Source organism: Kryptolebias marmoratus, linkage group LG1 (assembly GCF_001649575.2).
Source record: "Kryptolebias marmoratus isolate JLee-2015 linkage group LG1, ASM164957v2, whole genome shotgun sequence".
In the NCBI taxonomy this organism is placed as follows: Eukaryota; Metazoa; Chordata; class Actinopteri; order Cyprinodontiformes; family Rivulidae; genus Kryptolebias; species Kryptolebias marmoratus.
In genome coordinates, this window is record NC_051430.1 from 5,129,612 (window position 1) to 5,147,564 (window position 17,953).

The 17,953-nt window shown below is 39.7% G+C and overlaps 1 protein-coding gene across 2 annotated transcripts in view; it reads right to left on the reverse strand.

Annotated features, from left to right (window-relative positions):
* unc5db (unc-5 netrin receptor Db) overlaps nt 1-17,953 on the reverse strand; it is a 360,215-nt gene that overhangs the window by 112,428 nt on the left and 229,834 nt on the right. For both annotated transcript variants that reach the window (XM_017434898.3, XM_017434897.3), the window contains exons 5-6: nt 13,886-14,066; nt 12,985-13,152 (exon numbers count right to left, since the gene is read on the reverse strand). In XM_017434898.3, the coding sequence (XP_017290387.1) occupies nt 12,985-13,152; nt 13,886-14,066 (349 nt within the window). The remainder of the gene's footprint in view (nt 1-12,984; nt 13,153-13,885; nt 14,067-17,953) is intronic.

A 17,953-nucleotide genomic window follows, 5' to 3' on the forward strand; every position in this document is an offset into this window, starting at 1 on the left:
ATTATGGTAACCACACACCTGTCTGTCACTCCCTGACTGCCAGGGTAATGACAGGCAGACAGGAACACAAACTAAAAAGTAAGTCTTAAACACACAGTCAAATCTTTTTTTGAACTGTGCAAAAGACTTTGATCTTCACATGTGAATGGCTATGTTTCTACAGTTTTTTTATTTTTATACAAGCTAGGAGCCTTCACACCCAGCTTTGAAGAGAAGGTTTTGAGCTAAAATATAATTGAAGTCTGTAGAAGCTTGATTGTGCTCGCTCAGCATTCTGGGGGGATTTGAGAGACAACCTACAGCACTGACAGATACAGTGGGTGATAGAAGATACAGAAATGCCTACGTTTTGATGTATAATTTGCATATGTACCAGAAAGAGTTGTGGGAGTAAGAATAGTTTGAAAACTGAAGACAATTCAAAAATGTGTGCCATCCACTGTCAGTTGAACTTTTTGTGGAGAACTTCATAAAAATCATCAAACTTAAATCACGCATGTGTAAAAACCTGCAAATATATCAAAATGTCAGCTCAGTCATGTAAAGTCCAATTTTCTGTGACAGGTTTAAACTTTGAACAATGTTTCCACTCTAAAGTATGTCTGAGCTGTAGAGTACCAAAGAGAGCTGGGTTTTCTCCAAAATTCCTTTGATCACCATTTATTTCTCACTGTTTTTTGCAATTTTTGTCCACATTGTGTGACATCCATCCATCCATCCATCCATCCATCCATCCATCCATCCATCCATCCATCCATCCGCCAGTGAAGGAGTTGGGACTTAGAACTTGGACTAGAACCATTTTATAAGGACCCTTGTCTGCCTTTGACTTCCAAATACCTGTCAGATGTGTTGTTTCTTTTGTTTTCTATTTTTTTTAAACAGTTGATGCTTTACTTTGACTTTTTTATTTTTATTGACACCTTATCTCCAAATTGCCACCACTTGGACTGGAATGTGAACTACAATTCAATGAGTCAAATGCTGGGATAAAAGCTTGATGGCAGCTGACCCACAAAGTAGTATATTACTGGGCTGCCACTATTAGAAACTAGTTGATAACTCCAAATTGTGTAAAAACAGGTGAATTTTCTGTTGCAGTCTTACTGAAAGGTGTTTGCAACTAAGCAACCAGCAAGCCCTTCAATGGATTTTGAAGAGGGTTAGGAGGCAGAGCCTGAGGGGGAGCCACTGTCCCCTCGTCTGTGGACCACATCACCCTGGTGATCATCCAGGGAGAGGAATGTGATGGGGAGAAAACTTTGAAATGTTGTGTGAACTTTTATTTAAGATTAAAGTTGGCTTAAAGGCCTTTTTTATAGGAAAGGTCCTTAAGGCTCACCAGCGGAAGCATAAATAAAACTGCTGTTTTGAAAACTTATGATAAAGTCGATCTGAGATTAAAGTTTGATTATGGAGTGAAATTAAATATCTGAGAGGAATCATAATGCAGTGTGGCTTCAACTCCCCACTTCACCATCTGTGTCGCCAGTTTCCTGTCTTCAAAACAAGCGTATATGGTAGATTTTTCTGTCAAGTTTGTTTATTGATCACAAACTTTGCGTGGAAATTTGTGCATACGCCAGTTTTATAAATGAGACATTTGGGGCTGTAGCCTCAGGAGTTCTCTGTCAGAGGAGACCTTCTGTGCAGGTATCAAAATGCAGCACTTCTACTTTTGAGAGGGGGTTGAGATGCTCACAACACCTCTGTGACTATTTTAAGAAAAAACTGTCACACAATTTTTTTAGAACTTTTGAGCCTTTTGAAGCAATAGGACTGCACGCCTCTGTGACTCACGTGAGGAAATCAAAAACCTCAGTAAACATTTCAAAACCTTTGGAGACATCTAATGAAGGACTAATTAGTCTGTAACAGTCAGCAGTAGTTACAGCACAGTGAGTCACTACCTAAAACCGGTTTGAATGTGCCTATAAGGTCCCAATGTTTTGATTGTGGAGCATCAAGACAGTTAGTATCCTTTTTAATATAAATGTTACCACTCAAAAGACACATCCAGAAATCCACGACACATCTTTACTCTTCATTCCTACCATTCACGGTGTAATGTTAATGCATATTCAGCATTTAAATGCACACTGCGGTGTGACAGAACACAAAGGGAGGTGTGGTGGTACAGCTTGAGAGACATTTCTCCTCATTAACCCCTGGGCCTGTTTATATAATGAGATTTGATTCAAGGCTATGAAACCAAGAAAGCCTGACGCATGCTAATAGCTGGGAATCGTCTTCCTCATTCTGTCATCTGATCAAGGAAGCGCTCATCATGCTTAGCTTTACAAATATTGGGAGACCATATGGCGCCTGAAGATTTCTGGCAGCAGTTGTGGTACCCCTCGTGCAGTCTGGTGCGTGGTGGAGAAAGTCATTTTTCCTTGTGATGTTCCATGGTTTCTTCCTACTTTCCACACTTATTATGGTTTTATCCTCCTCTATATGAAATGCAAATGAGGAGCTTGTACGCTGAGAGAATGCTGCTCAGTGGATGTAAGTCTGACCACAGCTGCTGGCAAGTTTCTATTGTTTCTCCTTATAGTTCTCCTGTGACTCGATGCTCAGATTCTGTTGACTGTGCTCATCTGTCAGCTGGTAAACAATACGTACAGAGTGACAAAATGAAACCACTGCAAACCCTGCATCAATCTGACTCCAGGATCTTTTTCTCCTAATAAAGCCTCTTTGCTTTATTTGAACTGCAGTAAATCCTGCAGTACACAAGATTTACAGATTTATTGACTTTTAATTCAGATTCATCACAAGCTTTTTTCTATATTATCTTCTCTGTATTACCACTATTCTATCACTCTCTGTCCTCACTACAGTCTGGCCAAAGCTGCCCCCAAAATAAATAAATAAATAAATGAATAAAATGACTGACCTCACCTGTCAGTCAGTAGCTCAGAGAGGTTCACTGCAGCCTACGCTCCAAACCTCTCTGCATGTCTATCCACCTACGAAGACACGGACTGACACTGACAACGATGCAAAACCTGCTTCCTCCTGAGCTGCATGCAACTTTAGTGATTCTGAGGCCCCAGGGCCCCGGCTCCGCACACATCTGCTTGTTTCTGCTTGAACAGGAGATTGCTCTTCTTCTTCATTTACATGGATTTTTCACATATGAGTGCATCGCTGGAGAAACAACCCCCACCAAATGGCCTTATTCAGAGCCGACACCTTTAACTGTCAGCAAGAGGCAGAAAGCTGCAATTTGTTAAACGGACATCAGCAAATTCAGTTTGCTTTCATACAACATGTCAGAAAGTATTAGCTTCACTTCTGCACATCTGATTTGCATTTCTATGGCATAATGAGATGGATGGCTGTAAGAAAATAACGTCACATCTCCTCTTTACATAACTAATACATTAGAACAGAGGTTTCCAAACTTTTTAGCTTCTGAACCCTAAAATAACAATGTCAAAAACTTGAACCACAAATATCCTCAATTGAACTGCACAAGCATTGCTAAAAAAGTAGATAAGGACAAAACAGCAACAAAAATGGACTGAACTTGTATTACAATACTTTTTTTCCCATTTGTAATAATTTTGTTATCTTTTGTAACGATTGTAGTGAATATGCTTGTAGCAATTATTTTTTTTATTTTATTTGATTTCTGGACATTGACTCAGGACCACAGACATGTATGTGATCCAGATTGGGGTCCTGACCACAAATTTGGGAACCACTGCACTACCATATGTATTTGATCTCCAACAGATCACCACAGACCTCCACAGACTTATCCGTCATGTTTTCTTTTATTTATTTAATCATTAAGATCATTAATAATTGAGATCCTTTTTTTTTTTCTTCTGCTCTCTGCGAAGGTACATGCTTTTTCCTTCTCTCCGTTAACTCCCCCCCATCCTGTATTGTCTGGCTATTCTCTCTTTCTTTTTTGGAGCCTCTCTTTGCATAATTTCCAAATTACAAATTATTGCGGATCTGGTCAGTTGGTCTCTCAACGTAATAGATCAAATTTTCTCAATGAGAAGACTGAGCAAAGGAGAGCCCTCTTGCCCCGATGGGACATATGCAGCTGGATACATGATGGATTCTTGGGGTGACTGAAAGATTGTGTGTGTTTGACTGTATTGTCAGTCAAGGATGTTGAAGACGTATACATAATTGGATTTATGATGCCAGGATTTCTGCTGTTTGGTCTTGCTGGTTACCTGGCGTATCGTTAAATTCAGAAGATGTTGGCAGCTGTTTGGGCTAATGTAAGGCTGCCTGGCTTGTGTGAAGGGATGTGCCAAGTGGTGAACACTCAGACTCAGATGCTGTATGAGTAGAGACGCAGAATGGACGTGACTCTTGTGAGTCGCGGGCCAGCTGTGGATCCTGGAACTCACTGACAGGATGGAATTGACTTTGGAGAAATTATTAGCTCGACTCAGGGAGAATGACCACATTAATTTAATTGATTGGAATCGCCATTGGGATGTACCAGTGAGAACTCTAAGGCAGACAGGAAAATTAGCGTCGTCAGCCTGACCTAAACAATTTGCTATCTGAACCTGGCTCTACTGAGTCAGCCTTGAAAGGCTGGCCATCTCAAATTCTCCTGAATGTTATGTAAACAAGATGCTCTGCTCCCATCAGTTCCCCTTCTTCCCCCAGGACACCTATGGATCTGCACCGGCTAGGTCCCAAGGCCGGCTCAGAAAACCTTCCATCACTATCAGGACTATGGCAGGGAGGCTTATCTGGGACAGTGTTCATTGGGTTACCTCCCCCTCAACTCACCATCTTTGCTAACACCTTCCCCATTCCCCACATTGCTTAAATGTTGCTCCCTCCCTCTCTCCTCCAATCTCTATGTTACCTAATATGTTGCTTTCTGGCTCTTTTTTTAGTTACCCTTTTGGCACCTTTAATTGGCCGTTTATTAAAATGTTTTAACTCTGAGTTGGCATTTTTGGTACTTTTAGTTAGCCCTCTGGTACCATTAGTTTAGTTTAGTCTATATTAGCTTGTATCATTTCTGATGTGTTCAGCTGAGGTTTTTAAATCCTAGTTTAGTTTGTTAGCTTATGAGCAGTATCTTAGATTGGTTTTCCTCAGTTTATTTTAGTATGACTTAGTATGACCTGTTTCAGACAAATTAAGTTTAGCTTTTTATATCTTAGTTTGCTAGCTTAGTTTTTCATCTGTTTATTTTACTTTTGCTCATTTATTTTATTTAGATTTAGATTACCTTAGCTCATGTTTTAGATAAGTTCAGTTTAGCTTTCTATAGCCTAGTTTCCTAGCTTGGTTTTTCCTCTGTTTATTTTACTTCTGCACATTTATTGTACTATATTTTTATCATGTAAAGCCGTTTGAACTGCCTTGTTGCTGAAAAGTGCTATATAAATTAATTTTGACTTGACTTAATCTCTTTTACAAGGATGTCCTGGCCAAGATAAGAAGATATGTTTAAACATTCTGTAGACTGCATCAATTATATGTCATATACACAAGAACAACTGGTATAAATTGGTAAACATTTACAATGAAGATTTGAAAGATAAAAAAAAAACAATCCTGTCTAACAATGTTTAAATTGATTGTTTTACATTTTGTTGAAGTCTAGAACAGCTTCAGCACCAACAGTCACAGAAAATCCCAGAATTCTTCTAAATGGTTTCTTTTTTCAGCTCAATTAGAGCAGCATAAGATTTCATAGATGTTTCTGGGGTTGAGTGATTGACAGGTATTAGGCCACAGCCCCTTGATTTGCTGTTCATTTGGGCTAATTCTGTTCAGCCCAAAGGCCAAAGCCTTCAGTGCAGTGAAACACAGAAACACTGGAATGACAAGAGTTTTCTGTAATGAGCCTCCCAACAAGTCCTGTCAGCATTATTGGGGGGAAAATGCTGACCTGGAATGCTACCACGTCTGTGATAAAATCACCAAACAGTGTAACCATTCTAACCAGACATGAACATAACTACACTTTAACTAATTATGTACTTTACATGTCTGTTTAGTCCAGGGGTGGTAAATCCTGGTCCTCAGGGCCACCATCCTGCATGTTTTACTTATTTCTTTGCTCCAACACACCTGATTTGAATCAATGGGTGATTAAGAGGATTCTGCAAAACATGAAGAGGTGATTTAACCACTGAATCAGGTGTGTTGGAGCAGAGAAACAATGAAAACATGCATGATAGTGGCACTGGAGGACCAGGATTGCCCACCCCTGACCTACAGCATCTATTAGAACATGGCTGGATTGCAGCAAAACAGGAACACTTCCTTCAGAGTGTAGGTAATTAGAACTCTGTGAAGCTCGTAGTACTTACCACAAGTTATTTTTCTGCTATATCACAAGATGCTCTCCTGCACCCTCACCACACCTGCCTTGACACAATTTTCTCAGACCATGTTGTGATGAGTATTATGTCTGCACTAGGTTGTTTTAATAACAATAACAATCATGGTCACAGACAAAGCAAGAGATAACTCCTGCTTTAAATTCTCAATGACCACACCATGCAGGTGCACGCTGCCACCACACTCCACCTAGGACCTTAATACGCTGCCACTACAAAGATAAACCATCACAACCTTGGTACAAAAGTGTTGTGTGCACTCAAAGCCATCATGGACATATTACCATTTTATGTCATGGTGGGTTTTTATGTGGTTTGAAAAGGGCCTTAAGGGCCTTTCACATAGCAAGCAGTGTTCACTGTGGGGTGGGAGCAGAGCAGGGAGGAAGAACACACATGCACAAAATTCAAGTTTTTTCAGCCACATGGAATACTGGAAGCTTGAGTCCTGGAGCAAACTGAAATCTTTAGGTCCAAAAAATTGCTCATAGTGAATATTTAAATTAAATGACTTTACAGCTTGTAGTATAGCAATATACGTATTCCCTAAATTAAGCGCTTTAGCAAACTTTTGTGAGACGTCTTTCCCATAACCCTTTACTATCTACTTCTGCATCACCCTACCAGATCCACATCTCTCCCATGCTGTTGTGGTATTAGACCTGACTGTCTGCTCCCATCTGCCTGAGGCATCTGAAGCCTCCCAAACTGAACTCGTTGGCATGAGGTAGTCTCAGTGGATGACTTTGCCAATTCCCAAATTCAAGCTTTAAAGCCTCTGAACTCTTTAGGAAAACAAGACAATATGTGCAAAATTATGACACGTTTAATTGTTGTGCAACTGAACGGTCTACAGGGGCTGCACATCTGCACAGAGGTGACGAGCCATTCAACTGCTGCTAAATTAAACACCTTAGACATATGTTCCTTTAACATCTGCTGATAATTTGTACAGACATGCAGATTTGAAAACCAGACAGCTGGAAAGATTACATGCTGTGCCAGACAGCTGGTAGATATACACTATATTGCCAAACGTATTCACTTGTCTCCCTTCACATGAATATGAACCTTAGTGACATCCCATTCTAAAGCCATAGGATTTAATATGTTGGTCCACCCTTTGCAGCTATAACAGCTTCAACTCTTCTGGGAAGGCTTTCCACAAGGTTTAGGAGTGCTTATGGGAATTTCTGACCGTTCTTCCAGAAGCTTATTTGTGAGGTCAGACACTGATGTTGAACAAAAAGGCCTGGCTCACAGTCTTCACTCTAATTCATCCCAAATGTGTTCTATTAGGTTGAGGTCAGAACTCTGTGCAGGCCAGTCAAGTTCTCCCACACCAAACTCACTCATCCATGTCTTTATGGACCTTGCTTTGTGCTCTGGTGTGCAGTCATGTTGGAACAGGAAGGGGCCATCCCCAAACTCTTCCCACAAAGTTGGGACCTTAAAATTATCTAAAATGTCTTGGTATGCTGAAGATTTGAGAGTTCCTTTCACTGGAACTAAGCAACTGAGCCCAGCTCCTGAAAAATAAACCCACACCATAATCCTCCCTCCACCAAACTTTACACTTGGCTCAGTGCAGTCAGACAAGTACCGTTCTCCTGGCAGCAGCCAAACCCAGACTTATTCATTGGATTGCCAGACAGAGAAGAGTGATTTGTCACTCCAGAGAACACGTCTCCACTGCTCTACAGTTCAGTGGCAGTGTGCTTTACACCACTGCATCCAATGCTTTCATTGCAATTGGTGATGGAAGGCTTGGAACCACCTGCTTTGCCCTGGAAACCCATCTCATGAGGCTCTCTTCATGAGGCACTGTTCTTGAGCTAATCTGAAGTCCACATGAAGTATGGAGGTCTATAGCTACTGACTCTGCAGAACTTTGGCTACTTCTGTGCACTATGTGCCTCAGTATCTGCTGAGTTTGGTCTGTGATTTTACACTGCCTAACAAATTGTTGCTGTCATTCCCAATCACTTCCACTTTGTTAGCATACAACTAAGTGTTTAGTAGTGAGAAAATGTCATGACTGGGCGTATTATACAGATGACATCATATCATGCCTAGGTTCTTGATTCTATACACCTTTGGCCATGGAAGTGATTGGAACATTTGAATTCAGTGATTTGCATGGGGGAGAGAATACTTTTGGCAATATAGTGTAGTTTCATGACTTTAGAGATTAACTTTTACATACAAATGTGAGTTCCACTGTTTTCTCACATTTGTTCCTGAGCTTTGTTGTCTGATCTGACATGTTCCAAACTCTTTTTCTGCTGGTGGCATCGGTTTGAAAAGTGATGCCACCAGCATCGGTTTTAAACATAAATGAATGGATTTCACAGAAGCCAGGGAGCCATTTACCTTTTTAATTTGTTAGGTTGCTGTATAGGTGTAGAAATCTTCAGGCACCTCATGATTTGACTATAATTAAGAGGGCTGCAAGAAAAAGATTAAGGGTCTCGATGCATCCATACTCACACTTCAAACACAATCCTGAGCATAGTGTCTCATGTACCTAAATGAAACCAAATATTTTGCTCTACACTGCAGTAAAAAACAGTTTCATTCAAACAAGATTTGGGGAATTAAATGAACAAAAGCAATCAAAATGCTGAGTTAAGTGATATGACTCTGTGGTAATGGATTTCCATGCATCACATGTTAGAGATATGTGACCTGCTTTCTTCAGTGTTTCCACCACTTTGTTTATGCTCCCATTGCAGAGTGTGGGGATGGCTATGTTAGTATCTGTGACTCCACAGCATGCAACAAAAGGTAGTGCCTCAATGGGTCATTTCTGTTGGAGAGTAAATAGAGACTCAGAATTTTCCACTGCAGTCTCACTGAATTGTGAGTATTTACAACAAGGTGACAAGTAAGCTGTTTAGAGCAGCCAGTTTTTGAAAATCAGTCTTTTTTCAAGTTTACTACTCAGAAAACTGTATTCTAAACTGTGCACATTATTTTGTTGCTCTCATCATTTAATGCTGCAAACTTTTTGAGACATTATGGAGACTCCCTCATGAATGCCGTTTGAGAACTAGTCTCCAACAGTCACCTAGATATTACCATGAGCAGCAGCAGCTGTTAGCAACCACCGGCAGTCTTTTTCCTCCACCAATTGAAACGATGCACATGATTTGCATGTAGTGTGGCTCCTATGAATGCATTTTTCCTTTTAACTTTATAGAAGCTGATGTTCTTCCAAACACTACTGGATGTTCTTTATGTGTTGCGTCGCTGGTGTGTTGTTGAACTTTGGCTGTTCAGAGTTCAGCCTTTTGCATGATGTTACCACATATTATACACACTAATTTATTTATTTTTGTTTGTTTTACAATTTTAAACGGATTCAGTATCATTCATGTCCACGTCACAATGCAACAAAATATAGAAAATAACCCGACCCCCATTTCTCCATTTCTGTATAGTGTCAACTTTAGATGTTACAAAGCACATGGTTAGGATGAAAAAAATACACCTTATTTTTTAGACATAAAACAGGGAAACGGTTACTGTCAAATGACATGGACATTTTTCTAACAGTACAATAAACTAGGTCAGTGTTAAATAATGGGTTAAAACTTGTATGTGTCCTCTGTGTCAGCTTTTATTTTAATTTTCTTTAGCTAAATACATTATTATTGGTAGTGAGGTATCAACCAACAGAGTTGACTTTTGACAGTTGTCAAAATTGCCAAAGTTTTAGGCAAAAATGTAGTGCCATGAGTAGCACTTGGAGTATGAGCTACAACCACACCAAAGTTTTAGCTCAAAATATCTCATTAATAATAACAATAATAGTGATTGTATTAGGGCTGCTCTGACCCTCAGTGTTTCTGAGAAAAGATGTTAAAGTAACTCCATGTCGAATGGATCCAGTGGGACTCAGCACAGTCCTTAAAGCTGTGATCAGCAGACGTGGGTAGAAAAAGATGCACATTCAGAACAAGTTAACACTTGATCCTGTTTTTAACAATGCCTGCAAATACTGATTTGTTCCTGAACAAAAAACAAACAAAAAGCAGTCAAGACTTTGGAGTGCTTGTGCTTCTCAGATACAGATCCATTCTGTGGGTTTGTTAGTACCACAGGAGAAGTCTATGTGAGAACAAATCTCACCTTTTACACTAAAAGTCCCCCTGTTAGCTGCTGCAAGGCATGCATGTGTTCAATCCAGTCCTGCAGCTCAGACTTCTGTCTTCTGAAACATTGCAAACTGAGCTGCATCCCACTTCCCCTTCTTCTAATCCTTTCAATTCAACCAAAAATAAAATAAATAAAACTAAACTAAACAAAACAAAAAAAATGCTGCTTTTGTATTCTGCCTCATGCAGAACCGTCAGTCATGTGTAATTGGGTTACCACTGGATGTGTACCACACAATCCATAATATTGGTTTGCTGCAAAATTAATGAGGCAGAAATTTATACACATTTAGCTCCTTTAAAATTGACATATCACCAAACAGTAAACAATATATGAATAATTAATCAAATTAAAGACCTAGCATTCCTTGTGACAGCTCGAAACACTAGATAAAAAAATGGCAACAAAAATGCAAAATACCAATGACACCAAACACCAAGAACACAAAGGAATGCACCGCTGATACACAGCTCTTAGGGAAGACAAATAATGGCATAAAACACCAGAAGAACCCCATCACCCCATGGCAGCGCAGGCAGAGTGGTAGCATGAGGTTGTGTAACATTATCATTGGGTCACTGCTACAGGACATTTATTACTTTATGTTTTATGGTGTATATGTGACATATACAACATTTCAGAGTTCATGCTACAGAATTTATGAACATGACCAATAAATCTGTTTTAACCTGCTGGAGATAATGCTACATATACTAGAGTATGAGATACATAAAGAGATGTTGTGACAATATTTTCTTCCAGCCATTTATATCAATATGCTGCAGAAACAAGGCAGGTGTGTGATGGAGGAATCTTATTATGACAAATGAGATGTTGTTTTACATGTCTGTGAGCCTGTTAATAACTTTTCATACACTGAGAAAAGTAACATTTTCTGTATTAAATCTCTCTCATTATGAAAAAACAAACCATGAATTTAACATGTGATGTGATAAAACACGGGATCACATGAACATCCTAAAAATGTTCCAAAATCTTAGGGGTCAGTTCAGCATTTCTGCTCATTATGCTGACATCTGAAAATATGTCAATATTTTCAATAGGTGAAAAATAACTAAGCACATTTATGTTTTTACAAAATTCCTAACTGAAACTCTATCCTGCTTTTGTTACAGTTTAGATTTTTATTTGTTCAATTTTATTTATTTATTTTGGTGTTCTGATTTCTTGATTTTTTCATGGCTGAATTCTGGTAATTCATTTGTTTTAGTTTATGTATCTGTTTTTGGCAGTGTTGCCAGATATATATAATTATCATATTTATACGATAGTTTCAGGGTCTATATAATATACAATAAATAGCTTTTAAAAGGTCTAAATATACAATAGTTTTGGAATTTCACCAAAGAAACCCAACTTGTTTTTATTTACGCAAATGCCCACATAAGGTTTGTGTTCCTGAGTGCAAGTTTGCCCTTTACAACACGTAACACTACCACTGAAAACAGGGGTGCATCCTCACTCCACAATTTTGGTCAAAATGTGATTTAAAGTGACAGTTTTAAAGCAACAGTACAATGGTTTCATTTCCTATTTGGCAACCCTGGTGATTATGTTTGCTCTGCCAGTGCATTTTTGTAAGTTGTTCAGTCTGGCAGCCTTAGGTTTCTGTTTTCCTTCTAGTTTCTCTGACTTGCTTGTCACTCACCTAGAGATATGTAATTATCTCAGCTGTTCCCATTAACTAATCACCTTAGTACTTATACTCTAGTTTTTTGTTCATGTTCTGTGTCAGGTTTTCATTCCTAACTCCCCTGGTCAGTCCTGAGATTTTATTCTTTTGTCTCCTGCATTTCCTGGTTTTGTTTTTTGCTCAATAAATGAAAATAAATGAAAATATTTTGGATTGAACCTGCCTATCACCCGCTGCTCTTCATCTTCAGGTCCTTAAGCACCAACATTGTTTTTACTTCACAGTTTGAGCTACAATACTGAAACTAGAGAAACTGAATTTTCTGTGTGAATGCTGAGCGCTTAATGACCCTTCTGAAACTTGTTAAAGCTGGAACGGAGGTAAAGTTAAAATAATCAGAACAAAAATAAGAGTTAGCAAAAATACTAAGGCCAGCAAAACAGCAGCCAAAAGCTAAGAATGAGACAAGTATGTTAAAGTAAATTTCAAAGCTCACAAAAATCTAAAGAGTAAATTTATTTTAATAGGAAAAAATGTAATTTTAAATATTTCAAAAAGTATGAAAGTTACAGAAAACAGAAGTCATGGCTGTAATGTCCTAAACAAGATGAATGTTTTCATATCTAAGTGGGTAAAACTGCATTAGTTTGCTGAAGTAAAAAGTGAAAACACAAAAAACAAAACGTACAGTAGTGCGAATGCCAAGTCAGCATTCACACTGTCGGCCACAACAAGGACAAACTTGAGTTTAGACAACATGCCAATAATATTGTACATCCCTAGCTTTAGTTTTCTGTGCTGATATTCAGAAGTGGAACTGACTTGGGCACAGCACGTTGCAGGTGATCTTCTGCACCGACATGCCTTCACAGAAGACTCCCCCGTTCAGTGGGGCAGGATTAGTGCAGGTTCGAGACCGCTTCTGGATGCCCCGCCCACACGGCACATTACAGGGTGACCACTCTGTCCACAGGGACCAGCCACCATTTACTGAGAAAGTCCAACAAAGTTAGAGAAGAAAATGAAGTTGAATTAGTACAAAAGAAAATATATAGCTTTTTTCTTGCAGCATAGTTTAATACTGTAATAAGGCTGGAGCTATTAATGATCATGCAGGCTCCGAGGCACTGCAAGGCAACAATGCATAACAACAGGAGCAGGTTAGTGGATATACAGCTCCCTTTTCCCTAATTGTCAGTTCAATGTTCTCTCCTCTTAAATTAAGATAAAGACACAGGACTGCAGAAAGCAAAGGAAACCATTTGGCAGAAATGCCATTTCTAAAAGCGACACAGCTTCATACAGCTTGACAGGTTGGAATTGACTACTTAGCAGGGTGACTGAAGCACTTTACTCAATGAACTCTGTGTATTACGTGTTTGGAAGCTGAATGTTGAGCAGTCCTATCGTAGCTGGATAAACCAACATTTCTGCAAGGCTTCAGGCGAGTAAATAATTAACAAGCAACACTCCCTTTAAACGAGGTTAAGACACAGTGCCTTGCTTCCTTTCATAAAATACACATTGATTTTAAATGAGAGGCAGAACCTTGACTCTTTGAATAATACATTCATTGGAATAAATAGGAAACAGTCCTGTTCAGTGGAAACACTAAGATGTCTTTCCTAATCACTTGTGTATAGGGTTGAAGGATCTGAAATGCCATGTAGACACTGTGTTAGAAGCCCACAATGTGCTGTACCAGGAAATAACAGGTGCATACCAAAGACAATCACAGTGGCTGTGGAGCTGCGCCTCTTTGCCACAATGTTGCTGGCCAGACACGTGTAGTTGCCTGAGTCAGACAGGCGCGCCTCGTTGATGATGAGGTTGTGGTCGGCTCGGGTGTCAATGTTGTCGTCGGACAGGGAACTTACTAGCTCCTCATTTTTCAGCCACTCCACCTGCAGGAGAGGGCAAATAAAGAGTAATGTATGCAATGAGATATCAAAGTAGCGAAATTAAGAAAACATGTCAAAGGGTCATAACATTGAGATTTCACCAGAACAGCTATAGCTTTGTCATGTCTCATCAAAAGATGATTTCCCTTTGAATCTTTGGCATGAGAGGTGGTGGGCGATAAGGGTTCCTTCATGAAGTGCTTGATCTTTAATGTGAGACTTGTCACACAGCTGATGCAAACTGGCACTCCAAATATACCAGGGTCTTTGAAAATGACAAGTAAAGGCTTATACAGCAGAGAAGCTCAAACTGCATCTTTAACATGTTTACACCTTTTCTGATTCAGATCTTGTATGGGCCTTAAAGTCCACATCATTCATAACTTCTGGTCAGCTGCGTCTTCTGCTGATGAGACGGCACAGCTACCATCTCTAACTCCATTAAGCAGTCAGAAGAAGCACTATAACCAATTATCAGCACCTGAGAGGAAAATTAACAATGAATTACAAACTTAGTGACACTTTATTGCTTCTAGTCTGTTAAAAGAGCTGCATCACTGTGTTTGCAAATTACATTTACAGCGTCACAAAATGGCATCGGTGATGGATTTATAGGAGGCGTAGCGGCTTCATTTACAAGGATCAACACTCCATCTGGATGCAAACAGGAAGTGCTTGTGCCCATGCAATGACTGGATAAATAGAAATGACACCAGGATGAATTGGAGGCATATACTGACACAAATAAAAATGATAATGAACATCATAGAAAAGTAATAATTTGAAAAATGACACCTTTGTTTGTTTTTTACCACCAACAACATTTTAATCAATCGTGTACAAGAACATATTAGAGCCATTGTAATAAAATGAGGTGGTGAGCAAGGAGATCTTTGAAATTCTGACATTCTTGTTGTGAAAAAGCTTGGACCTTCTCTTATGTTGGGAAAGTCAGAAATTTGCAAGAAAAAGGTCAAAATTTCAAAATTTCTATGATATAAAAATTTACAAAAAAAAAAAACTAGGAAAAAAATACTAGGATAAAAGTCTTAAAAATCTTAAATCTAACAGAATAACAAACAAAATAAACTCAGATGTTTACTGAGATTGTTAAATTATAAATTTATGGGGGTGTGGCTTTGCAATGTGATTGTGCCTCCCTTTTTTGTACAGGTTTTGTTTCTCCTCTATAAATGTATCACTAACATCTTAGAAACTATGATAGCTCCTGTAAGTTTTCTACTTTATTTCTTCCCTGCAAATTTAAAATTTAACAATCTCAGGAAACACCTGAGGTTTTCTCAGATGTAGATTTTTTATTTCAAATTTGTGACTCTACAATATTAGAAATCATCCTATAAATTTTTTTAAGATGGAAAATGTTACTTTTTTCTTGCATATTTAAGTCCTTCCAACATATGGCCTTAATATGGCGTCATAATTGGACCAGTCATTGCAGAACCAGAAATGACTCTTTTTTTTCAAAGATGAGTACAGTGCAATAACCTCTATATCCCCCATACCCTCCTCATCTCAGAACAAACACAGAAGTTAATCCTCAAAGGAATCTAGATTCTCCTCTACAATTAAAAGGCAGCCTTTCATCAGAGGTTAAGCGCCCAACACCAATAAGGAGACAGAGGAGTGAGGGATGGAGTCTAATCTCTCCTGATTAAAGTCTGAATGGGATGAAGGGGCACAAGTGGTGGAGGCACCCACCCATACACCTCTACTACTCCTTCCCCAACCGTCTCCTTTCTGCAGATTTATTTCAATCTGAGAAATGTGTGGCTTGAAAGAAGCAATTAATGTGTGTCACCATTCAGCCCCTTGCAGTGTTGGGGGGTTAGGAGGGCAGTCTCCCTTCAACAATCCTTAGGTTTTGATGAGAAAGGAGGAGACAGAGGGACACACAAAGAGAGGGAGAGGACAAAACTGAGACAGTGCATGTGAGAAATGAACAACCTAATTGGCACATTTGTTTCTATTAGGATGAGGTCATCAGCGTCAGCCATGACAGAGGAGTTTCCAGGCAAGAGGGCTTCCTCCCTGTGATTTCATTACCCAGACCTCCCCTGAAGGTCACCCCCCCCCAAGCCCTGCACAGCGGCCAGGTCCTCTCATCTACTTACGCACACAGCTCATCTTGATGACATTTGCCAATGATTAGATGCTGAGAAATGTAGCAGCTGAGAGGCAATTAGAGGACAGGAGAGCAGCACCGCAGCCATCATTAAGATATACGAGGACAGCAGTGATCAAGACCTCACCAGCTGATGCATTCTGTCTGCTGCAGTTGCGCCTCATCGCCCCGCTCTGGGTCCAAACGGTCATTCAATGTCAAGTAGAACAAAAGGTGCTTTTCAGTGCTGTGAGGAGGTTAAGTCTGCTGAGTCATGCTTAGGCCATGTGTAACTCAGCTGCCTGCAGTGAAACCAGCATGAGCTGAAGAACTTTTAATTGCAGAGTCTCTCATCAACACAATTACATGAATTAAGCTCCTCTGTCAGGCATGTGCTCAGGGACCAGGGGACCCCAGCGGGAACCCGCTGAGCCGCATATCAGAAGCTACGCTGCAGAGCAACGAGCTAATCCACTCAATGGATCTTCTCTGCAACTAATCAGCTGAACAAGTGAAGAAACTCATACTGGCTGTACACACACACACACACACACACAAACCTTTAACAGAGCTTTTCTCATTGTGTTCTTTCAAACAGTAGACCTGTCAGCGACAGGTGGGGTCAGGGGAAGGGGGCTTCTCTGGAGGTTAATCAGAAAGGATATAAGGGAAGGCAGTCTTCTATTTGCCTCCCCTGTTGCTTCCCAAATGCCACCTGTCCTTTCCTCCGAGCTGTGTGACACTGCATTACCATTCCACCTCTATCTGTCTTATCTTAACCAAATAAATGGAGGCAGCTCCAGGCTTTGGCCCAAACTGGGGGAGGGGGTAATTGCTTGAGTTCATAATAAGGCTTATCATCTCCTCAGTCCTGGGAGTGGGAGACACTGTGACCTATGAGAAAACAACCCAATGAGGAGAAACCTAAGAGTAGGAAGAGGAACAGATGAGACACTTCAGGAGCATCACGTTGTCTTTGCTGGGTTTGAGCATGCATCATAGTGCTTTTTAGCCTCGTTCACACTGGACGGTTTCATTTTTTATCTTCCCCAAAACAATCTTTTAATTTGTCGTTTCTAAAAAGATCTTTGTAAAAGGATCATTATTAGAAATGTTTTCATCCAGATGGAAACAGAAACCAACCCAAAATGCTGTAGTAACTATGGCAGGCCTGTATGTGGTGTTGTACCTCTGGCACAAAAATACACCAAAAACAGGAAATAGCATGTGACAAATACACACTAAGTAGGAACCACAGACTGTATGAACCATATTCTGACTGTACATAATATACAGTCTATGGTTTAAACTGTAAACACAAGAAGAGATGTGGAGGGTGAGTACAAAAGGAAGAATTAAATATGTTTTGAGAGCTGATGATTAAGTGGAACATGTACTTTCTGTCACATTAAGCTAAAAGAGCACAAAGTGCAGCACAGTGTTGACTGGGAGCCATGTCAGTCCAAATACTTGGACATAATGAACACTTTTCAGGCTCAGTATCCAGAGAGTATCCATGTATCCAGTATCCATGCTGTCAATAGGGAAACTCAAACGTAGTGTTACTATTTTTTTTCTTCCACCCTGGAACCCAATTTTTAAAATACTGTTTAGGGGCTCCTAATTTGCTATTTTCCTGTGAACACAATGTTGAGACAAAAAAAAAAACCTTTAAGTAGTCACAAAAAATTGTTCTGGTGTGGACATTCTGACTACCTGAGCTACTGTAGATCAAGAGGATGCATCTCAGATTAAAGGCTTTCATTCA